At 41.1% G+C, this 24,987-nt stretch overlaps 1 protein-coding gene across 1 annotated transcript in view; it reads left to right on the plus strand.

Moving 5' to 3' along the window:
- The window catches only part of CDH4 (cadherin 4), a 425,959-nt gene that overhangs the window by 263,373 nt on the left and 137,599 nt on the right, over positions 1–24,987 (plus strand). The window contains exon 4 of the mRNA XM_032705113.1: positions 8,776–8,952. Within this exon, the coding sequence (XP_032561004.1) occupies positions 8,776–8,952 (177 nt within the window). The remainder of the gene's footprint in view (positions 1–8,775; positions 8,953–24,987) is intronic.

Below are 24,987 nucleotides of genomic sequence, written 5' to 3' on the forward strand. Positions count from 1 at the left end.
CTGCCACTTCAAAAAAACACATTTTGGACTGAATATCCCAAAATAAAGTCGTTGCTGTGATAATCCATGGACAGTTGGGTGTAAACATGAGTTTGATTGAAGACAAAAGTTGCTTCATGCAGGCAAGCCCATTAAAATAAACCTTGTTTCTGGGGGCTGTGAGTGTCCATGTATCTTGCCCTCAGCCTGGCAAGCTGAGACAGCTTGGTAGGTACAAGCTCAGTGTGAAAAAGGGTTTGGGTTCCTCCCATCCTCCTGCTGGATGTGGTGGTGACCCTGTGGCATGGCCAGCTGCAGGAGAGAGGAGAAGCATCCCAGGATGGGTGTCCAGCTGGGCAGAGTGGGCTGAGGGCCTGGCGGTGCCAATGGGATCTCAAACACTGTCCCCATCCAGCAAAACTAAATTTAAAGTCACCCTTAAATGTCATCTTGCAAGTGGAGATAAATGGAATGTGTTCTCATGGTCAAATTTAAGCGTTTGCTTAGGTGCACTCTGAAATTGGAGAATAAAAGAAGAACAATCTTTTCTCAAGAGCCTCTTGAAATAACCAAAGGATAACTTGAAAGGGCAAATTCTCACGCTAGCACTGAGGAGAAGTACCAGACTGAATTACTTTGCTTTGTGCTAAAGTAGCAGTGGTGCTTGTGATCTCTTAAATCTCTTGTGATCTTTGTACTTGCAAACATTGTGAAGAGAAGGACTATTGTTACACTTAATTCATTATGATTATTTTAATTCATGTATCTTTTGAACCTCATGGCTTTAGAAAAGTAAAATGAGATTAAAATTTTTCACAGGCTTGTTAAGGAGTAGGCTTGTTAAGGAGTAAACTCGCTCCCTCTTCTTTCTGTGTTGAAGAACACTTATAGTAGTCTGAGTTCTGGAAGCAAAAGGAGCTATGTTTCAGAACTGTTTTAAATTATTTGTTAGCAGTTTTATCTGGGAGGAAGAACTCAGCTTGCTAGCCCAGATATTTCATACATTTTTCTCAAGTTATGTGCAGAATTAGAGGGGCAAGATGAACCTGCAGTAGAGGATTTTACTATATTACATATGACAAGATCTACCACCTTTATTCCCGACCTGTGGGTATCCGAACAGGTAACAAGTACATGAGTATTTTGTAATTTAATAGCCATGCTCTTGAGAAGTACTTGTAGTTCTGAAGCCATTGTGTATGGCTTCTCCCAATTATGACAATGACATTAACTTGAAGATAGAAGTGGCATTTTATAAACACTAGAAGGTAGAGTACAACAGTAATTTAGATGTTTCTTAAACAACCCTACCTGAGAAGCACTGCAAGATTAGATGTTACTGAAGGCAATGTGAAAAGGTCAAGTTGATGTGGGGAGCTTTGCAAGGAAACAGCCTCATCAGAACTTTTCATGTTGGGATAAGATGTTGAAGCCTTAAAATGAGAAAGAAAAGTACATCAAGAGCTGTGCTTTGGAGACGATGTCATCTTCTTTGTCATCTTCTTCTGTTCATTAAACACTCTTGCAATATTCAAAGCCTGACAATGACAGGAAGAGTACCACAGGTGCTGGAAACCTGTGGGAACCATAAAAACATTCCATCAAAGGCAGATGGAGTTCTTATGTGCCTGCTTTGGTATGTGATTCTTCCAGAGAATGGAAGAGGAAGAGCATTTGAAGCCCTAAAGGCAGTGCCCTGGCCAGGAGGTGCCTCTAATCATCTGTGCAGAGCCACAGAATAAGTTTGAAGACAGCTCTGCCTCTCCACCCCAGTCAAAACTTCCCTCACCTCAGAGACACCGTTCACATTTCGTGTCTGCTCAGTAATGAACAGGAGCACACTGCCCGCAGGTGTCTGTGCTCTGTGGCACAAAAGTGAAGCCTTTTGAAATGCTCTGTAGCTTACCAGGTTCCAACTTAAACTGGTGATGGCCTACCAAATGTTCAGGCAAACAGATGTGGATGAGTTCAGGGGATGTCTAAATTTCAATTACATTGTACTGAGAAATCCACACCTCCTGTCCCAGCAGGGTCACCTGGTCAGCAGCTGCCTGAAAAGCCCCATTCTGGCCCCAAGGGGGAATATGTATGTGACCTGCAACCTGTGTTCCATGGGGTCCTCACCTGGGCCACCAACCTTGTCAGGCTTTCTGATCAAAGACAATAACATGTATTGGGTTTTTTTTAAATAACAGCCTTCTGATGCAACCAAGTGGGTTATGCCCAGAGCTGGTGATTGTCTCTGCTGCACCTTTTGCAAAGAAAGGATATTCTGCCTGACTCACAAGTCAGTGTGTTGGGTTCTCCCTATTTAAAATTCCCCTGGTTTTACCTGTTACTCTTCTTCACCTTTTCTCTTGCTTTGCAGCCCTACAGTGCTAAGGAACATTTTGATTCCTCAGTCACACTGATCACATTTTATTAGTTCTATCAGGTAAAATTTTCCTAAGCCTCCAAAGCCATCCAGCTACCTAACAACGTTAAATTTGCATTCATGCCTCATTTTTCAGCTCTCAAGGAACAGGGCATGTAGAGCTTTGACTCTGACTCCTTGGGAACAAGGGGGTTTGGCTTGGCTGATGCATGTCTGTGTGTTACATGGCTCATTCTCCTCCTCTGAGGGCAGTAACTTGGTTAGCTTTTAGTCAAACTTTTTCTTCCCTGTCAGCTGATGTGTTCTGGAAGCTCATGCTCTTGCCAAATCTGACAATTTTTCTTACTAATTGACTCTAATGTGAACTGCTCCATGCAGCCCCACTGCTAGCTGATAAAAACAAAAAGTAATGAATTTTTGCTTAACTAGCTGATTTAATTAAAATGTTTTATACTGTACTTGTATGGTTTCTATAAATGGAGAGGTAATTTTGTTTAATGAGTTCCTAACCAAACATAACATTCCTGACTGTACCTAGCCAGATTTGATAAAGGTTACAACTGCTGCGATTCCACTGTTTGCTTTTGGAAGTCGTGATGATCAAACAGCTTGCTTGGGTGCTTGAAATGCCCTGTCAGGATTGGTTCCCTCTATTCCTGTTTATACCAGAAATTATTACTATAGTTTTAGGAGCAGGGGAGGTTCTTCTCTGTGTCTGAACACTGTTCGTTATCTTTAAAGTGGAAGTCTACTGCCAAAATCACATCTCGTCGTCAATTAGTGGCTGCTCTGCAAACACATTAATTTAATGCCCCTGCTGAAGAACTGTGAATGCTGGAACATCTTGCTGCTAAAACACTGGTTTTCAGAGCACTTTGACACAAATCATTCATGAATAGCAGTTTATGCCGTGATGGTAATGGGATGTGACATGAAGCAATCTTTGATTAAATTTACCACAGCTTACAACTATTAGTAAATAAAGCTAATATAGATAGTCATCACAGAGTCCTAGAATGTGGATAACGAGAAAAACAGATTATGAATTCCTTACCTTGGCAGTTCCTAAATAATACTTTCACATAGCATGACTATAATAAATGAAAGTTTAAAATAAAAAGTTTGATCTTTTTAAAACTACTTTTTTCCCCCGTCTCCAACTTCGGCAAATTCAGCAATGACCTAAATAAAAAAGGAATCAATTACCCTAAAATAAATAAATTTGCTGTTTGTTCTGCAACCCTTTCATTCTACTGTATGAGAACACAAAATGAAATATCTTTCTCTACAAAAAGATCAAAAACTGGGGAAATGGTGCATTTTGGGAAAAAAGGGCTCATTCGTCCTCCACTGCCGTCCCTGATGTCAGCAAAATGTTGTTTCCTTAGAACAGAATTCATGCAAATGTTTATTTTGCAGTGCTCTCATGTTCCCTTTGTTAAAAAACTAAGCTCTATTTTCATTGTCTTATTTTCTGTTTGGTAAATATCATTTTCTCATGTCCTTTTTGCAGCTACCATGGAAACAAGCAAAAAATGCTTCAGATTAAATATTTTTAAATAGATTTTTTTTTTCCCTGATAGAAAATAGTACCAGTTTTCAAAATATATATTGATATAGGAACTGAAGGGAAATATGTTTGAGCAATGGACTAAAGGTGGCTTTGTATCCCCTTGTATTGATAAAAATATATTAAAACCACGTTGCCATAGTTAAACCCTAGGAGTGACACTAGAAACAAAGCAAGCCAAGTACTATTTCTTTTGTGAAAAATGTCTAGTGTGAAGTGTTAAAGATCCTATGAAAATATTAAGACTGGCATATAAAGAAAACAGGTTAAATCATAAATAATTTTGATACTTGGGAAATAAAGGCCTTATTTCCTCTCCTCCAATTGCAGGTACTTTTTATTGCAATTGCAAGAATAATATATTTTAGTGCTGAATCCAGAGCATTTCATTTTGCAGGTTGAACCCTATAAAATGAATAATCTCCAACAAACGTACCCTAAGACTCACTGTTATTTATATGCAGGGAATGGTGGCTTATTTACCCAAACATTCGAGTGATCCAAAATGTTCAGCTAAGCAGGAACACAAAATATGATATTATATTATGTAAATGGGTTTGTGATACGCTCTGCTGGATAATAACTTCCAGATGTCTCCGTAGCCAGAGGCTGACGGATATCAAAGGCAGGTTGGCTGGGAGGGGAGACGAGCCAGCTGGCGAGACTGGCTACTGCTAAGTGTAGCGGAAGGGGAAAGCTGGTGCTCCTTCACACTCACTGGTTTTATTTGTGGACTAGTAAAAAGTCAGTGGCTCACAGCCTTCTTGTCACGAGCAGGACGGGGCTTGAGGGGCTGTAGGGATCCCGCGTGTCCTGTTCTGTCAGGGAATTATTTTTTGACCTCTTCTGTGAGCAGAGGTTGAGTTTAGTCTGAGTCTCCCAACAAATGAAAGGCTGACGAGCCACAGACCAACACTGACAGGAGCTTATAGACTGCCCAGGTGGCAATTCTGACTTAGCCTTTATTGCCGATGCCAAATGCAGACAGGGAATGTTCCTGAGCTCTCAAGAATCGTGGTGTAAGTGGAATTAGTTGAAGCACCCTACAATCCCACCAGTTTGGAGGAAGGTTTCCTAAATCTGGTTGAAGTCTGACAGTCCCTTAGGGGTTTAGCTCTGTGTCCTCTTCCGAACACAGCAGGTTGGATTTTCACCATTGTTAAAGTTAATGCTAGACTGAAAAGGGACTGGAAATGACTCCTGTGAGATGGCACTGAAGTTTCTGAGGTGGAATTCAAGACACCCCTACACCTTCTGTGGAGCAGCCTGTGAGAAGAAATTTCCTCTTCTTGCAGATTGCTTGCAGAATGTGGACTGTAAATAATACAGCCAGCCCAGCACACATTGCATCTCATCCTTGGCAAGCTCTGAAAGATTCTGCCCCAGTGTGAACACTAAGGCATTAGATCCCACTGAATCCAAATTCTCCTAACAAGTTTATATCCCAGCATGGGCTTTTCTCCTGTTGTTTTTCTTCATCCCACACTTTTTAATTACTTTTTCTCCTTGATCTTAAAGGTTTTCATCTGTTATGGCTCTGCTGTGTTTCTCTAGCTTATCAGTGTCCTAAAGTGATAGACAGGCATAATTACTGAATTGCCTGACTATTTTGTATCCCCCTTTAATTATCTATGTATCACCAGAGACCACGCTCACATGTTCCATGTTTGGTGTTTGATCCTGTTGCAACAGATTATAAATGTCACCATATAATTTTTGGACTGGAGAGTGGACTTCACTTTCCACTGGGCACATGTTTCATGGATGACCCTCTCAGACTGCAAGTGCCCATCCTCCTTGTACCATATGTAGGAAGGGGATGGCACCTCACAAACACATCAGGAGGGAAATCACCCTAAAGCAGCAGCACTAGAGGTTCTCAGCTTGATTGTGGGGAGGACTATGGGCAGACTGTGTTCTGGTGACACTGCAAAAGGTAGCAATAATATTTCATCTTTTCAAAATGTCTTGAAATTCCAGAAAGCATATGGCCTGTGAGGCCATGAGAGAAGGAGCAGTTGTTATCTCAGTGAAAACTGTTATTCAGCAAAATCAGGATTGGAAGCTGTATTTTAGAATTAATTGAATTTGGTGTCACATTGTGCTTTTGAGTTGAACTTTAGATTCTTGTAAACTTGAAAACACAGGAGAGTTTTCTGGGGCTCGCTGTTAGTCGATGCTGTTATTCCAGAGATGTTCTTGGATGTTTCAGTCAAAGATCTGAATAGTTCTGGCATTTACACTCACCAGACTTTGTTACTGCATTTGTCTCACAGCTTTTAAACAGCAGAAAACATGTACAACGTATTTAAACAACACCAGAGAAATTAAGGTCATGAGAATGCATTGTCAACAAATGAAGATAAAAAAGAGCTGTTGTTTCAAAAAAAAAAAAATTGTTGTTGCAAGATGCTTTTGAAATTCTACATATCAAATTCAGAGTCATGTTGATGATTTATTCTAATGTAGGAAAACATCATCAAGAGTGACAAGCAAGCTAGTCACTGTCTAGTCACCTGCCAGCAAGTATTTCATACAGACTAAAAAGGCTGGTATTTCCTTGCTGAGCTGACACTAATTATTTCAGTATACATGGAGCTTTGGGATTCATGTTAATTCTCAAGTCTGTCTTTAGTTCAGACTCATTCCACTGTGTAAACTCAGCAGAGCACAAATTATTTGACCATCCTTTCATAATCTGTCCCAATGCTCACTTGCCAATTATATAAACTGATCCAAATACCTGCTCTCAAAGGATCCTCATTTGGGAATCACAAACCAATTAAAAAAATAGGGGATATCCACTTTTCTGTGACTCACGTCTCACAGTCCTGTTTCATGTTGACGTGCGTTTCTGTGTGTCTTCTTTAGATAACACTGTTTTCATCAGATACCTTTATGGTAATAACACCCTCTTTAGATGAAACCTCTATCACATATAACATATTGCATCCCCTAGGAAGGAGGAGGTCAGCAGTGCCCACAAGTATCCTGACTTTCCCAAGAAAGTCTCCCACTGCTGCATCGTGACTCTGTTTCTTTGTTCGTTACACGCTTAAGTGAGTATTTTTAGAACAACTTCTAAATACTGAGCCATGGTTCTGTGATTTTGCAGCAGCTTAGTGACAATGCTTGTTGAAAGAGTATAAACAACACTTAGGTGAAGAAAACCCCACAGTCACCTTGGTGGCATGAGTGTGAGAGAGGACCTGAGAAACGTGCCCGTGTGTGTGACTGAAAAGACCCTTTTTATCTGTTCTGTGAAAATTCAGCTCTGGAATGGGCTCATTTTTAAGGACTGCGTAAAAATAGCTGCATTTTTGCACAAATGCTTCCAGTCCTTGCAGCCAGTGGATGTCTGCCCTCCACAGGTAACAGAGATCAGAGCCACGATCAAGCTGTGACAATGGGCTGCTGGCTGCTGTGCCCAGCTCGCAGCATCCAGAAGGGCCACACAGCTTTGGAGCCACCTCTCAGTTCAGAAACTGTTTGCCTTTCATATGCTGTTTAGTTTTCATATACTATATAGTCTTGAGGTGAATTGCACTTCCAGATCAGGAATTGTAATGTGCTAATAAATGGATTTACACCAAACTCTAAGCCCCAAAGCAACAATTCCCACTGAAATCAGTGCCTACAGATAACTGTTTGTAGGATGTTTGAGTTTGTATGTTTGGAGTGAGACAAGAAGTGAGTGTGGCTTAAAATGGCAGGAGCCTCAGAAAATACTTTGATAGGTTTTCCCACACTGTTCTTGTGTTTGGGGGCATGGGTTTTTGGGTTTGTGGGGGGGTTTTGAGAAAAATAACTGAAAATTGTAAAATTCAGAGAACAGTATTCCCACTGGATCTTACCTCAAATGAAGAGAATGTGACTTGCAGTCTTTGTGATTTATGAAAGTTTAAACATTTTCTGGTGGGAGTGCAGGTCACCATATGGTAACAAGAGCTTTGCTAGTTATCTTTTCTGCAGACTTTCTAGAAGTAATTGCTGAAATCCTAGAAGGCCATAGAGTATTTAACTATTGGGACTGCATATCCTCTGAAGAGCCTTTCCAAATCTACATTTCATTGATTCAACATTCTGTAAGGCAGAAATTTTTCTAGTAACAAGGCAGTCTCTCTAAGTCCAGACCAGGGTCTCAGCATTTCCATTTTTATGCCACAGCATTGTAATATTTCCAGTGCCAAAGTATGCCATGGGCAGAATCCATAACTGAAAAAAAAATCACAAAGGAGGACTCAAAGGCATCCCAAATAATGAAAATTTACTGCCTGAAATGTGTTCCAGTTTGCAGGCAGTGTGGGGAGATGTGTATTTGGGATTTATGTTCAAAACCCAGCCCTTACAAAATGTGTCATGAAGCACTAAGAATCTGAACTAATGCACCTTTGCAGCCATGGGTCTGACTCTCCCTCTGGTTAGGGTTTGGTTGGATTGCAGAATACATCTGCAGAACCACAGATTGCAGGTTATTGTAGCCTTGCTTGTGCTCAGTGCCAGACTGTAAAGCTGGACTCATGACACGGACTGTAAAGGGATCCTCTCCCTTTTTTTGTGTGTTCCGGTAGGTTGTATTTATTAGAAATTTGCAGAAACTTCTTTACTCCAGTGTTCTGCTAAATCTCCCTGCAGCTGGTGTAATGAAGATGATACATTCTGGGAGGCATCTTGATTCGAGAGTGACAGCTCCATATATTTGTGAAAATGAAGTGGCAGCAGAGCTGCCAGCAAAGCATATTGTGCTTTGTTCCGTGTGGCCGTTTGCACGCAGGGAAGTGCCGCTGTTGGGACAAGTCCTGAGAAGTGAGGAAGAGGCTTAACTGGTTTTGCATTCTTGTTTCCAAAACAGCCAAAAGGCAGGAAGACACTGCCTGGAGACCTGGTGCAGCAGCAGAGTGACACTCTGCTCCCGTGGCGGCAGCATCAGAGCGCCAACGGCCTGCGGAGGCAGAAGAGGGACTGGGTCATCCCGCCCATCAACGTGCCAGAAAATTCCAGAGGACCCTTTCCACAGCAGCTGGTTCGGGTGAGTTAAAATAAGAAAGACTAATAATAATGGTCATCTTGTAGTGGGTCTACAAGCAGTAGGAGTGGTCCAAGTTTCTGGAGTGGGAAGTCTGCCTAGAAGCACAGGTTCTCTGCTCTCCCTCCCTCATGCAAGAATAGTTGCCTTTTACATGCTGCTGAAACCCATCTTTTCCAAAGTGCCTTGCCCCAGTTTCCCTCCCCAGCTGACGGCAGCCTAATCACCTCCTTCCAGCCAGTCCCTCAAGAGACTCTGGCATTGCTGCCAAGGTGGCCCTTTGCCCACTCTCTCATCCAGAAAACGGCTGCAGGTGTCAGGCTGGGTTGGTGGCACCCAGCGACGAGGGGTGCTGTGTCCTTCCCTTCCGATGCCGGGTGCAGATGTGTGGTGGCCTGGAGGAGGTTGGCTGCCTGCCCCCGCTGCAGATGGATCCTGCATCCTCCCTGTGTTTCTGGTTTCTTTCTTCACAAGGATAATCTCTGAGATCAGGTTTACCCATGTGGTTTTCTGTGATGATTATGGGATGACAGGAAAAGAAAAAGAAGGGAAAAGGAGTGTTTTACAGAGACATTTGGTTGATATGTTATTGCTGTTGGTAAGTGTTAGCAAAATACAAATACATGTTGCTATTCCTCTTGTGGGTGCTGGTTTCAGTTTTTGGAGCAGTAGAGTGATTAGCTGTTAAAAAAAAAAAACATTCCTTGGCAGACTCTTTCAGTTCTTCCCTTGGAAGAAAATGACACCAATTATAAAATTTCTGAAGTTATTTTGAGCAGCAGTGGTGTGTCCTTGGCATCCCTTCTCAGGAAGTTCATCTAGTCATCTTGAAACAGGGCCTGGATTCCCGAGTTGCATCATTACAGCCCATGTCTTGGAGGAAGGAAGGTACTTGCTGAGTCCTTTGGAAGTTCAGGTGAACTTTGCAATGACTCATGCGATGACTGAAGGTGCGTGTACCCAGTTCACCAAGTATTGGGTAAACTCGGCTTGTTGGTGTCATTTGGTGCAAAAAGGAATCAAAAGTAGCAGGTGATAAATGTTTTTATTTCTGTCCTCGAAAAACAGGGAGGGAAGCCAAGGAGTCTTTGTGTGGTCAGCAGTGCTGGGTATGGAGTGACCCGTTAATGTGTTGTCCTACTAAGCGGAAGAAATATCTGAAGAGGAAAATAACCTGATATGTCAAAAATACCTTCCTAGATCACATTAATAATTTAGATTAAATCCTGAATTCCTGTGAAAAATAAGGAGAGTACTTGAAAAATGAACTTGGGCCCTGTCCCATTCCCTGCTGATTTCTTTTGAGCTTTGACTAGACAGAGAGAGAACAACTTGGCACCAGCTTACCATGGCAAATTTGTTGATTTATAAGGACTGAAATCTCTGTGGCACTTTTCCCCCTACAGTCTGGAGATGAAACAGAAGGACTCGAGTATGCAAAATTCCAGTATTAATAAAAATGGCAAATAATAAATTTTATATAGCTACAGAAGAATTTATATTCATGACTTAAACTACAAGTAACCTTGGAAAGATAACCTGGCTGATGGAAACACAGAGCTCCCAGATTTTCAGCAATATATTCCATTGCAGTTTTTGAAAACAGAAGCTGGAGGAAACACTGAAAATGAAGTAAAAGTGGGGTGGAGAAAAAAAAAAAAAGAATTGGCTTACAAAGGGCTGCTTTCCTTTTCACCTGACATACAGAAAGCATCGTAATGACAGGGAAGATCATACAAAGAGTGCAACTTGATTAAGCGTGAGACCCCTGATGTTTTAGGCTTGGGTTGAGTTTCTGCTCATCTGCAGCATCTGGCCCGTTTGCCAGCGCCTGAACATGAAGCTTGGGTGATTCCTAGCAGGAGTTACAGCTTCCCCTGTGTCTTTAATTATCCAGAATAGGACAAATCAACGTCTTCGAAGATCAGCACTATATGATTATTTCCATCCACATAATCTTCAGATTGCCCTGGAGCATTCTGCTGTCTCGTAGATCTAGGTAACAGTTTTGATCTGATTTCCTATGCTTTTGCTCACTGGGCGCTGAATATTTTTGTGTCCATCTGCTCACAAACTGGAACCAGAAGTGCACATGTGAAGTTGCAGCTCAGATCCCATTTGTACAGAAGCAGGTCTGTCACAGTTTTATCTGCTGCTTTGTATAAAACACTCAAACCTGGAACCAGCAGGTTCTTGGACACTGACCTTTTTTTCGGTCCAGAAAGCCCTGCCTGAGCTTACATTTTTTTAGGTATAACTAATGGAAACCAGTCCCTCTATAGTGCTATCTTTGGTTCTGGCTTCCTCCAAGGAGAGGAAGGGATGGCATGAAAAATCTGAACACTAAAAAACCAAAAAAACCCTACCAGAAGTACATTGTCATAGCACCACTTGCTGTTTGCGTTTTTATAGGTCAGACTAATTTGAAATGCATAGGCAAATCTTTCAGGTTCCCTCCTACTCCTGCTTCCTATTGTGAAGGTAAAAATTCCATTTTATGGAAGTTGATTAGTTACTTGTCAGTATTTTTAGCAAGGCTGTGCCTGAATGAAGTTTAAATCATAGCAAAGGTGAATGCAGCTTGATGGGAGCCACATACCTCGAAAGGCAGCCCTATCTGGTTCAGCTGGGATCAACTATAATTCTCTGCTCATTAAACCATTTCATTCTGATAAAATACGTTAAATGAAAAGTTTTTAGGGAAAAAAAAAGAAAAAAGGAACATTATCCCTGCCAGAAAAAAACCCCTGTTAATTACAGGGTTTTTTCTTTCAAAGGAACATCCGTGTCTGTTCATATACATCAACCACACTAACTAGGAAGTGTATGTCAGAAAAATGATAGCTAAAAAAATAATAATAGGAATTTCTAATTAGTTTTGGCTGCTGAAAAGATTTAGTTACTCTTCGAAGAGTTTAAATAAACATCTGATATTTATAGGCTAAAAATATTTTCTATTAGTAAAAAAAATGTTTTGCAAATTTTGCTTTTGTCTTTTAGCTGAGAAAACAGTTAGCAAATTTTATTGATATATGCTTATTTATTTTGCAAACATTCATGAAAGTCTTCTGTTTAATTTTCTTGTGCTTCACTTCCACCTTTGTATTAGGAATAATATTGTACATGCTGTGAAATATTTCTCTGTAGTGAGGATAATTTCATTACTAATTGTCAGGTACTCTCATTATTATAACTATGAGGTCCATGAAAATGCCTATTAAAAATACAAAAACAATGTGAAATCCCCCTCCTTCTCCAAGCAAATGACTCATGCAGGCACACTGATCAACTAAGATAATATATTAAATAGTTGCCCCCTTGCTGAGCACCATCTATTTTCTCACTGACTCATCCTTTTTAGCTACATGCATAGCTAATTCTTAATTATCTATTATCTAATTATCTATTAGCTTATCTTGTATTTCATCGTCTTTTGAACTTCAAAAAGAATCTCAGTTTTGCATCCATGTGCAAGTCTCTAACCGCTTCTAGAGGGAATCTTGAATCAGTTTTCAAGGCAAGTCTTGGTCCATCTCAATGGGCTGCATGAAAATAATTTGTTTTAAAAAAAGCAGTCTTGTGCAGGACTGATCTGTGGTCATGCCATGCTTTAGGTAATGGGCTCTTCTATCAACCACTGCAACCATGTTCAGCTTTATGAGGGCTCCAAACTTCCAGTTCATCTCCAGGATCTTTATAGAGCTCTTAGGAGCCTCCTGTCTTGAACTTCGTGGACACTCATTTTTCCACCTTGCCTTCATTTAACTTGGAACTGAAAAATGTGGTATTTCCCCATTAGATCTCTTATGTTAAACAACTTGTTCATTCTCATTACACCAGCATGAAAAGGCACTGAGGATGACGGAGACAGGATCTTGGTGCTCTTACAAACCCCCTTGATTGCATGTTACAGGCACAGCGTGCGCTCTCACATCCGAGCGCTGGTGATCTCAGCCACAATAATCTGAGTAACAGGAAATAAGAGGAAAGGGTACATTTTATGTGAATCTAATCAGAAAGTCCTGAAGTAGTTTTTGGAAAGTTAGCAGAGTATAATATACCTGAAGACTCTTGCATTGCTTCGTAGCGGAGGTGTCGTCGGTAGGTCAGGTTTAGTGCAGCACGTTAGGAACCTGCTTTAAGCTGCATGTTTTAAAGAAATTTCAAATGTACATGTCAAAAAATTAGCAAGGTGTCTTATTTCCCTTTCTCCATTCATTCTGTGAGGCGTGAGCCAAGTCCTGGTTTGGTCACACACACACACATACACACACATAGGAGAGAGATCAATACCAGAGCCAAGACCATGGCAACATGTGCAGAGAGCTCCTCTTCACACAATTAGAAGACCCCATGGGTGGGTTTAGCACATGTTAAGCTGTACTGTGACACTGAATACACTCTAGAGCTCCACAGCCCATCCTGGAGCAGGAAACCAGTGCAGTGAGACAGTTCTCCAAAAGTCTAAAATCCTGGCGTTGGAGATACATAAGACATACTGAGCTGTGAAATCCCTGCCGGCTTGGACCATCAGCCCTCAATATTGCCATCTCCTTTGCTCATCAGGACTGGTTCAGCATGTGCTTTTGCACTTGTTTTAAATAGTTTTATTGTAGGAAATCCCTCATGCCTCCTCTATCACAGCGTTGCTCACTGCTGTGAAATTGGCAGTGCAGAATCCATTAGCTCCCAGCTGCAAGACAGATGGCATCTGTCTGTGGTGAGAGAAGGTTTGTTGAGAAAAGGCCTTGCAAATGCTTCCCAAAGGACAGCAGACCTTACTTTTCCTGAGAGAGATGCAGACAGACTTGATTACAAATAGGCCTAGATCTTCCTTGTTCTCCACAGGAACAGGTGTTTCTTTTGCCTTACCAAATACACTGCAGAGTTGAAAAAAATGGCTAGTTGTGGCTCTCAGTGCACCTCACCTTTGGTACCCGTGTGAATATCACCAGCTGAAATTCAGAGATGAGGGGATTTGGTCTTTATTGTAGCACTTAGACTGAAATAAGAAGGAGTGAGCCCAGAGGGTGGAGAGGAAATGGGACATTGTGCAGGTCCTGTTGCTCTGTGGAGGCACAGCTTTTCTTTGAAAGCTATTTCAAGGATGTAGATTGTGACAGCTCTTGCTCTTGACTGTGATTTCACACCACAAAAGAACCTGATGCCAAAGAGAGAAAGATTAGCAGGAAAGTGGTTCAATAAATGTTTGTGTTGCCACAGTCTTGGCTCTGGAATTGAACTCAAGTGTGTGTGTGTGACCAAACCAGGACTGGGCACATGACTCATGGAACGAATGGAGAAAGGGAAACATGGCACATTGTTACTTTCTCGACTTGTCCGTTTGAAATTTCTTTAAAACATGTAGTTTAAAGCAAGTTCCTAAACATATCCCACACTATATGTACTCCTCAAAGGACATCCCCTTTTTTAAGTTCTCCCTGGTGTATCACTGTGCCATTCTTAGTCTCCAGCATTCACAGAAAGGAAGGTCTCTACCAAAGCTGGTGGGGCTACCCCAGTGTGAGCCATTTGGGAATCTGGGTCAGAGGAAGCAGATGCCCAGTGTTTTATGGGCTTTCTGTGCACGCACGGCATTATGGATTGAAAAGTGCAGCTACAGCATAAATGCTCCATTTAAAATTCTCTTACAACAGCATTCAAGCCTATACTGTAATTATACATGTTGTATTTCCTTGTATTCAGACCCATAGGGAATTTATATTGTCCTTGCTAAAGCCAGAGGGACTGAAGGAAAGCAGTCATTTAATGATTCAGCTGTCTTGGGCTCTATGATTTAATCAATCATATGAAAGAAATTTTTAGATTCTTTGTGTTTAGAGTTCTCTTGTCTGAGCAGAAAATGTTCCCTTTTTGAATTGCTTTAATAGCTGTATTTATGCAGCTGAAAGTTCCTTAAGAAATGAAAGTAAAATCAAATTGCTGAGAATGCCTAGATAATTTATCGGAGAATATTCAATTAGAATATATTAATATTTTAGATTTCCATCATTAATTTAATATTCAGAGATTTAATTTAGTCGTTGAATTGCTGTAGTGCCATGCGTGGGTAGGTTGTTAGGCTGAGTGCTTAAAACACCTGCCACAAATGGGTGACTCTCACTTTGATTCCCAAGAGCAAAAACGCCTTTCTACTGACATAAGTCTTGCAGCAAAAACTCAGACACTAAATCTTGCCTGTGCTCTGCATTTTTCAATAATTGCAGAAAGGAATAATACAATCTTCTAGCAGAAATAAATGCAAGAGCCTTATTTATTTATGCATTCAAATCCAGACTGAGGGGGAATTTGGTGCTCTGTGGTTCTGAGTTTGTCAATGTATTACTGAAGAATTTCATTTTGCCAGCCTGGCCTTGTCACTTACTCAAGGAGAACCTTGGTAAGTGCAGGTGGGATTTAAAGGTGATTGACACTTTGTAGACAGCTATCAAGGACTCCTGTTGCCCAGTTCAGCTAAAAAAACTGCCCTTGAATTTTTGCCATTTTCTAGGATGCTTTGGGAATAGCAACCTGAGCAGAAAAATGCCCCATTAAATCATAAAAAAAACCACTAAATCATGAAATGCCATGTGATTTGGAAGTGATAAATCTCCATCAAATATAGCATCCCAGTTGCCTGAAAGGAAATGGAACAATTTTTAATTTCTCACACAACATAAAAACTAAGATTCTCAGAAGCCACTGGCAGCAGTGAGACTGCTCCCACTCTCATTGGGAAGTATCAGAATGACATTTCAGAAGTCTCAAAAATCATTGATAAAAATATTTCTGATTTTCTTCAAGTTTAAGCAGAATGGGGTACAGCAAGTCAAACTGAGAGGAGACTGGGATAACAGACCAGTGGTCTGACCTTGTGGTTGATGTTTCAAAGTGTTTTGCAGTCATTCAGCCTCCCCATGAGGCAGTGGGGTGGGATATACTACCAGGTATTTGTGACCCTACTACCAATGACTACTGGTTAAATAAAAATTGTGAGTTAGAGACATGGAATCATAGAATTGTTTAGGTTGGAAAAGGCCTTTAAGATCATCAAGTCCAACCATGATCCATACAGCCTTTGCATAGGTGTTTTTCTGTACAGGGTCTGACTTTTTCAACCTGTTTGCATAGCTGAGGATTGTCTTTCACAGATAAGAAACCGAGGCAGGGAAGCTGTGAGTGGCTTTGTTTGAGACCCCAGAGCTGTTGCCATGGCCATGAGCAGCACTCTCTGGTTATCAGCATCTGGGCCTGTCCTTGAGTTATTTGAAGAATCCCATAAAGGGCTCAGGTTTTAATATAGTATTCAGAAATCTTTTGTTGATGGCTATAGTCACTCACATTATTCCACATCTGAGTTCAGCTGCTACATCTGTGCATCAGGTCTGCTAAAGCACAGGCTTGTTTCTCCCAGTGATGCAAAGGTGCTTCTCTGCCACACCCAGGGACTGAGCAGCAGCTCCCACTCTCTGCTGCATCTCCATAAATTCCTCCACCACCACCCCCATCCTGCCCACACCTTTTAGCTCCTGCTCGAAGGAAATGTAGGAAGTACAGAAGGATAAGTACCCCTCACCTCGAACTGTCACACCAGGCACACTGCAAAAGAGTTCATCAGTCACTCCAAAGAGTATTTAGCTATAATACCCCATTGCACATATTGCAACATATCATTACCTCCCATCCTCTCCAGAAAGTGAGATAACTGTAATAGCCACTCAGTATGGCTGTCATTATGTGTACAGGCAAAGGCAGGAAGGCATAGTCAGAGCTAATGTACCCAGCTCGTAAAGCTATTGAAAACCTGTAAAGACAGAGTGTACACAAAAACAGAGGGTTAATTTGCTTGGAAAAGAGATTTGGTTTCTCTCATGCCTTTCCCAAAGTAAAACAGTAATAATGAAAAAAGCCGAGACAGGAACAGACAAAGAACTTGCAATCTGCCTCTTTGCTGCAGGAGTTCATTCTTTAACACTCATCACCCACATTAGGTGACTGTGGGACTTGGCTTCCTTGATTTGTTGAAATGGAGTCCCAAAGACAGAGTGGTGCTGCGTGGGTGTGAGTTTGGATTTGCAGAATGATGGTGCAGATATAACCTTGACAGCTAGGCTGTTGCTGATATTCACTGTATCAGGCTGGAATGAAATAGGAAGAAAAAAACCCCACATCTATGCCTTTTACTTCCCTACTGTTGCATATGTTCTTGCTAGTCTGCACCGCTGAAGAATTAAATTCAGCACTCTGGAATTTTGGATGTCAGCTTTTAAAATTTTAGAGAATTTACTCTTGGGCTGATTTTAAGCTCTCACTGCTGTGGTTAATTGTTTTATTTATAACAGCTGAGATTCTCAGTGATTAAAGGTGTCGCCATCCAAACCCTTTCCCAGCTGTCTCTAATGCAGGCTGATGAGAGGAGTAAGCCATGGTTAGATGATGGGGTAGCAGAGAGTGGCTGCACAGTAGTTTAGCCTCATTAAAGGCCCCATTTCTTTACAGTTTCTTCTTTCCCATAGTTCTTACTGTATTTTTTAATAATTGCCATATATTTAATAACATTCATTTTTGTTGCTAATTTCCTTAATTTAAAGGACATTTCCCTCCTATCCGAACAGTTAGACAACTTAAAAACAAACAAACAAAACCTTGGATTATGTTAAGGGAAACATTTTGCCCAAGGCAATTTGGATATCTGCAGATGGTGGTACTGAACATTTTGGCCCTTGTTCAGCAGCGATTTTAAGTATGTGCCTAAATTTGAGCCTTTAAGCAACTCTAGTGGCTCTTCAACATTTATTTGGTGCACAAATAGTGCCTTACTGGGTTAAGACTAATCACCCAGCATTGTGCAGTACCGACCTCTTTGGCCATGCTTATCATTTTCATTAGATTTCCAATTTTAATTACATTTCTCTGCATACACCGGTAGTGTACAGAGAGCATGGCTCCAGATGTACACACACCCCAGCCTTTGCATATGTCCTTTTTGTTCTAATATACACCAGAACCTGCCCTGAAAAACCACCCAGTAGACCTTGGTTTCATGTTTCTGACACTAGGTAGAGCGAGCTGAATTTCTTTTCCCTCCATGAACCAACAGAAACTCGTGCATCCCCTAAGAGCCCCTGCAGCTGCTGGGTGGGTGAGCTCACCCATTAGGAGGGACAGAGGGTTGGCCACAGGTGTGGGAGGTTTTGTCTTCCTCTCCATGGAGAAATGAGGTGGGTTTGACTGCAGCTGACCCTGACTACGAGTACACTGTGGGAAAAGCTTCTAGGAAGAGCTGTTAATGCTTCATGAAGGATGAGGGAGACGTGCTGGTGAAGGACTTCAAGGTGAGTGGCTTTTGAGTTGTGGTGCTGGGCTCAGCTAGAAGTGGCTGGAGGGGAAAGCAAAGGACTTGGCCAAAGCTCAGGTGCCCTGTGTAGAATAGAGCAAGCCAGCAAAAGAATGAAGAGAGACTTTGGTGTGGCTTGTGGTGTTGTTTTGTGGTGCTGGAGGGCTGCTGAGCTGCATCCAACCTGGCACAGCTCCTATGGGGTTGTGCCTCATCATTGCTCTGTTTCTGGACATTGAAGGGCAAAGCTGGGACCTGGCAGCTGGGGCACGATGGCTCAGCATGGGCTGTTATTCTAGTAAGATGATGTTTCAGAAAACTTTCACATGTGTGAGGTGTCTCTGCCTCAGGTCTGTGCACGGGTTTTGGGGGGTTTTTGGGGTGTGTGTATGCAGCTGAAAAACAAGTCATGCTGCGCATTTGTCCTTGTCGTAACAAACCACCCGGGCGTGCCCTCCCCTTGCAAAGCTTTACTTTAGTAATTCCCCTTTAGTAACTGAGTTTTGGAAGTCAGGACTAAGCCTCTAATGACTCAAATTATAAGCCCCTAAAACCAAAAGTTTCTAGTGGAAATATTAACAGACCCTTAAGTGCCGTAGGGGCACTGCCAGGACAGTTGCCTTCCTGACTGCTTCTTCCACTCGTGATCTCTGCTCATTTTAATCAAAACATCATGACCTGAGGAGGTTTTTGCATCTGTGCTTGAGTTTGTAGCCCTTTTGGGCTGTTTTGCAGTTGATTTATTTGTTTGATTTGTGCTTCAAGGCTTTGAAAGCTGTAACATTTATTGAGGCAAAGAAGCTAATTTTCTTGTAAAAATGGGGGGGCAGTTTAAGGAGGAGTAAAGGCTGTGTGGGCTTGTTTCTGTCTAAAAATGAAAACCATGATTGTGAAAGATTGGACAGGGACCCCTTGGTTTGAACCTTTAGGGAATGTGCAGTCCCTTGTCCTCCAACAGCCTCCTCTCTGCTAGTTAAACTCCTCTGGGGAAAAGGTAGAGCTGCAGTGCCCCCGTTACTGTGGGACTACAAAAAATTCAGTGAAAATCGCCAATTTTCCTATTTCCAAGTCACTGAAAAAAGTGTGGCAGCTGAAAGGCAGAGTTTCTGACCACCCTGTGAGCTATTTGGAGTTATTTCTGAAGTAACATCACTGGAAAGGAGCATATTAGTAGAGAGAGAAAAGGAAACTAAGATTAAGGATCTGCACTAAAAAGTGTTGCTAGTTAATCCACAGCCCTCGGAAGGGATTTGTGTGAGTAGGAAAACAAAAATAAATGTTTGGCCAGCTTACATTTTCAATGGTGTGGTTTGCAGTGAAGTGATGACACAATTTACTTACCAGTAAATGGCATTCAACTGCCTCTAACAAAAAAGAAATTACAGTAGAAGAATCAGACATCATCAGAGCATAAATCCTTTATGGAAGATTATAGCAGTTATTTATTATTTGAAAGCAAAGAATTGAGAAGCAAGGTGGCAGTTTTCTTTCAGTCATGGGAAATGCACCCTGTAATGTCTCCATGGAAAAAGGAAAATGCTGCACCAAAGCATTCCCATTCAGCTCAATGGCAAAAACACTATTCGTTAGCATCTGTTTTTGCAGGGGAACTCCTGTTAAGAGAGGAATTTAAATATCGGAGGAAGCATTTCCAACAACTGTCTGGGTTTACCGAATATTTTTCAGACAGTGTTATGTTTATGGCACAGATTTTTGTATGCTAAAGGAAAAGGCAATTCAGAATTTATGAAACAGCTGCTCTGTCTTTTGAGTACCTAAGGGACAGAATGACACAACATATATGTATTTCTGAAGTCGTTAAAAAACAACTTTCTCTAATTCCTTTTGGGCCATAACCCGTGGTATCTACAAGTATTAAACCATTTTCTTTTAATTTTTTAATTGGACATGAATACAAAATTTAACATTCAGGTATAACATGCTATTAGAATATCAGCTCTTTTTCTACTCCTGTATCCATTCAGTTGTTAAATGTCCCCCTCCCTTCCTCTTTTTTTTAACCTCTTGTTCTTAATGAGACTTCCTCCTTCTCCCCATGAATCTTTATGTAGGCAACCTCAGCTCTTGATTAATCAGTAATTAGGGAAGGAGTCCTACTGATTTCAAGTCTTTAGTATCATACTCTCCAGCTGAAATTCAAAACTAAAATCTGAGAGAAAGCCATAATGTCAATATTATGCTATGTCTAACCATATGATGACAAAAATCACATCGGAGTCAGACCTGGCATATCTATTTATATAGGCACAAATCTGTCCTGCTTGATATCAAGTGTAACATAATCATAATTCTCTCCCATAGCTGCTTTCCTCACACATTCCCTGTGTTTGCCTGCCTTTGTCACCATCAGCATTCAATATTTCGCCTGAAAGTTTACTACACCCTCTGTCATCTCATCTGACACGTACTGTTTCACTTCATGTTTGCTGAGCAGTTAGGGCCCAATTCAAAGTTTAATGAGCCCTCATTAACCTCTGTGAGCTTTGGATCAATCCCTTGTAGTCTAATACGGTAATAATGCCGGGGTATTATGGAGTTAAAAGCTGCCATACAGTGGTCTGAGGATAAAGTCACTGCGGGCGGGCGGCTTAATGGGGTATTAATTGGATAGAGGGTATTCATAAGTACTGAGCAGTGAGTGTGGATATTGTTGAAAGAAGAGAATAAATGCTGAATGGTGTGATCTTAAACTAAGGAAAACTCGAGGTTCCCTTTGCATTGGTCTTTGCTGTGACTGTGGATCAGGAATTGGAGGAGTTAATGCTGATTGGCACTGAGTTTTCTGGCCCAGGTTAATGGGTGCTGTCACTCACAAGTCATCTTCTCTCTCATAATCCAGCTCTGAAGTTCTGACTGCCTTGGCTCCATCCACATCATTCTCCAAGAAACTAAGTATTAGCAAAAAGGTGGTGTCATTGGAAAGGATTCATCAAAGGGATCTGCTAATTGCACACAACAGCTTTTTCATTTCCTTTTTTTCTTCTCTGGGATAAGGTGCTTTCAACACAACATTTAAAGTAACCCAAAATATTGTTTCCTGAGCTCTTGGTGCTGCTCAGCCCACTGTCAGCTGACTCTGTATTCCTGTGAACTGCACAGAGTATCCCTTTGGAGCTCTGAGGATAGAAGACCTACACCAAGTCATGTTAGAGCAGCCCATATTAGTATTTTAATCTGGTTTTGCAGTTTTCCCCTTTTTGTACCCAAAATACTGTTAATTCTTGGAGAAGCTCCATTTCTACCTCAGGCGGTGTGCAGATGATGATCAGGCACAGTGAAGAATTAGTCTTTGTTGATTTATATTCCCTCATGGTCCAATAGGATTTGGATACCTGGTGCCTTAGCAAATCCTGCCTCGTGCCCGGATGTCCTTAAAAAGTGGATCTTCATAGCCCAGGACTGTTCTCTATTTGTTCTCTGCTGTGTCAGGATATACTACACAAGGCTGCTTGCTCCCCCTTCTGAGCTGATGCCACCTGTGCACTGTGAAGGTTTTGGGTAGTTTGACATCATCTTTTCATCCAGGAGGGAGGACAGATTCCTTTTATTTATTTATCCTAGATATTCTCTGTGCTTCTTGCCTTTTTTTAGAGAGCTGTTCCTTTCCTTCTGTGAAGCCACAGATGCAACACATCCTGTCTTCCTCAGTGCAGCCAAGTGCTTTTCCCTTTGGGCTGGTGACAAGCCACTTTTTCCTCCTTATAGCTAAGGAAAAAAGAACAGTCACATATGTAACTACTATAGAAATGTTTTTCCAGAAACTCCCAATCCATGCTAACTCCAGAAGACATGTCCTCATTCTCCTTTATTTTTAAGCAAAAGGCTGGGTAATAGCTGTCTCTGCAATTCCTGTCCCAGCCTACAGTTCTTGCCCATCCTAATCCCATGTGAATGAGGCTTGAACATATATGCTAGGAAAGGTTAGGAAATTCTGCTTGGTTTGGTGCTGTCCTGTTTGTTGTTCAATTGATTAAGCAGCTGCTAAAATAAAGTTTCCCTCGAAGGAGTTCCATAATGCCCTTCTCTACCCTCCAGAGCAATACCTCAGCCTACATACCTCCCTCCCTCATGTCTTCACATTTCCAGTGCTGCCCTTACTCCTCTCCTGTTTCACAGTTTTGAGTCCTACCTTTGCATTTTAATTTTTGCTGTGGTGTGTTCCTGGGAAGATCTCAGGTGGTACCTGTGCTGCTGCTCAGCTGTTTGGAATCAGGAGTCAGTCACAATCCCTGAAAACTCTGAGGTTGTCTGAAGTCTTGTCTGTCTCTAGTTCTTGCACCTTCAGTTCCAATCCTACATCACTCCAAACCTTTCTTCTCAGGCATGAGAGTAAAAAATATTTAAAAAAACCCCCAAAACCAAACAAACAAAAAAACCCAAACAAACAAACCAAAAAAACCCTGAACACATAGACTTGCAGTGTCTCCAGAAACTGAGAATGTAAATACAGAGCAATCTGTGATGAAACATGGAACATTCCCACTGTTGTCTCTCCATGGATTTATGTACCAGTTAAATGTCACCACTCCAGTTTTCTTGAAAGGCTGCTGTGTTTTCTTGCAGGACAGAGTGGGTGGAAGTGTGGACATTCCACAACCAAGGGTATTGCTTGAAGTGCTGAATCAAAGTGTGGGAGATCTCATTAATCTTCTCCATTCAGTCTTTCTGATTGAGCTTTTTTTATTTATAATTATATATCTGCCTGATTGAGAAAGATATTTATCTGTTCAATTAGAAGATGAATGATCAAGAAGAAAGGATGGACAGGATGCTTTTAAAGCCTTTCAGCCCCATAGTTGTAGCCACTTATACTGATAGCTTACACTGGAAAATGGAATGTGAATCAGAGAAAACATGGGAAATAATAGGAGGAAAATTCAGAATCCATTTCTGATGAGTTATATTAAACCCAAAGATCTTCCACTTCATAGAGAAATTATTTAAGTTTTATGCAGCTTTTGAGATTATGACAAGCTGAACAACTTGTTCTGGCTTGGTGCTCAAGCACCATATGGTACTACTTCAGCAATTTGATGTGATATTATGAATAAGAGTGCATGAGTAGTGAAATGTTTGGGGTTTTTATATCATATTGGCCTTCTGCAATAGACATTAAAAATGAATTCTGTTTAGAGTAAGGGAAGGAAAGAAAAAAAACCCAGACCTGCAGGTTTCAATAGCATAATTGCAGCAAGCAAATAGAAAATGAATCTGTGGTGATTAGGAAACCAGTTGCTGACAGAATCTGTTGGACAGGTGGGGACAACCCATGTTCTGCAGATTCTGCTCTCCTTTTAGGTATTTTCTGGTACAATGCTAGTATTATCTTTAAGGAAAAATCTTTATATGCTGTTTTCTATGTTCAAGACTAGTGGTTTGCAAATAATAACTGTTAAGTGAGTGGAAATTGTGTGTAAAAATGAAATTTTAGGCTAAGCATGTAATCTCAAGTGTATGAAAGCAACAGTTAGCAAAAGATACCAATAAAATCTCAATGTCCCTGTCTGAAGAAAGGCCATCACTCTTCCTTGTGTTACTTTTCTACTAGTGATAGGAAGTTCCTTCCTTACATTATGTTGCTAAAAGCAGTTCATGGATGGCAGAATGTGACTGCCAAATTTTGGAGGATGAAGTAGTGTGAAGATGGGAGGTCTGGTACAATTGGCAGGCAGTGATCTCTCTTAGTGTGTCAGTTTAAAGTGAATTCTGTAGATACAACAAATCCCACCTCTGAATATATATATATGTGATTATATATTTATATATAAATATATGAGTGTGTGTATATGTGTATAGAGAGAGGATTGATTTGAAATAAGTGTGTTTGTAAATCAAACATCTGAAGACAGCCATGGTCAGTGGAGGGGAGACCATGTTGGCATGTGATTGTGCAAGACCCCATGAGCTATAGCTGGTGATGGAATTGGGTCCACCAGTCCAGATCCAACAGGAGGAATCACTGGGAGACAGAGAGTGGCACAGGGTCTGTCTGAGGGTCCAGGACCTCTTTTCTCATTTCTTATAAGAATAAGGAGAGCTGAGACCAAACTTGCCTGCAAAGTCTTGGGTGTGAACTTTGAATGAAGGCTGCATGATGAGGGGGGAACTGTGACCAGTAACTGTGGCAATGGCTGCTGGTTTGATTGATGCAGAGCTGACCAGTTGAGTGCTTGTGATGCTGCAGTAACTAGTCAGATTGAACACCTGCCTGCCTGGAAAATTTGGCCCCGTTTCTTGCTCTGAATTACAGCTATATTAGGAGAGTTTTAAGGGACAAATGCTGCTTTGAACACAAACTGTTCATATGGAAAAATGTCTGGGTTTTGTAGTAATTTTGGGATTTGTCATATCTGGATGTTTCTCTGAATTTGTTTTTCCAATGGCTTTTGGTTCAGGATGGAGCTTTAGTTTGTAGTGCATGTAGTGCCTCCATGCCACAGAGCTCACTGGTTTTCACTTGCTGTTTTACATCAGTTTTCTACTCTGAGAATTTCTTTCTTCTTGTTCTTAATATATTCCCAGTTGGAACTTAGTTTTTCTAAAAAAAAAAAAAAAAAATTCTTCATCACTGCAGTGGTTTTTAGCAGTTGTATCCTTTTATGCATCATTCTCACACAGTGTGAACATTTTAACCTTTTCTTAATTATTAGCATTTCTATTCCTGCTGTTCATTAATCTGC

The sequence above is a fragment of the Chiroxiphia lanceolata genome, chromosome 17 (assembly GCF_009829145.1).
Source record: "Chiroxiphia lanceolata isolate bChiLan1 chromosome 17, bChiLan1.pri, whole genome shotgun sequence".
NCBI lineage: Eukaryota > Metazoa > Chordata > Aves > Passeriformes > Pipridae > Chiroxiphia > Chiroxiphia lanceolata.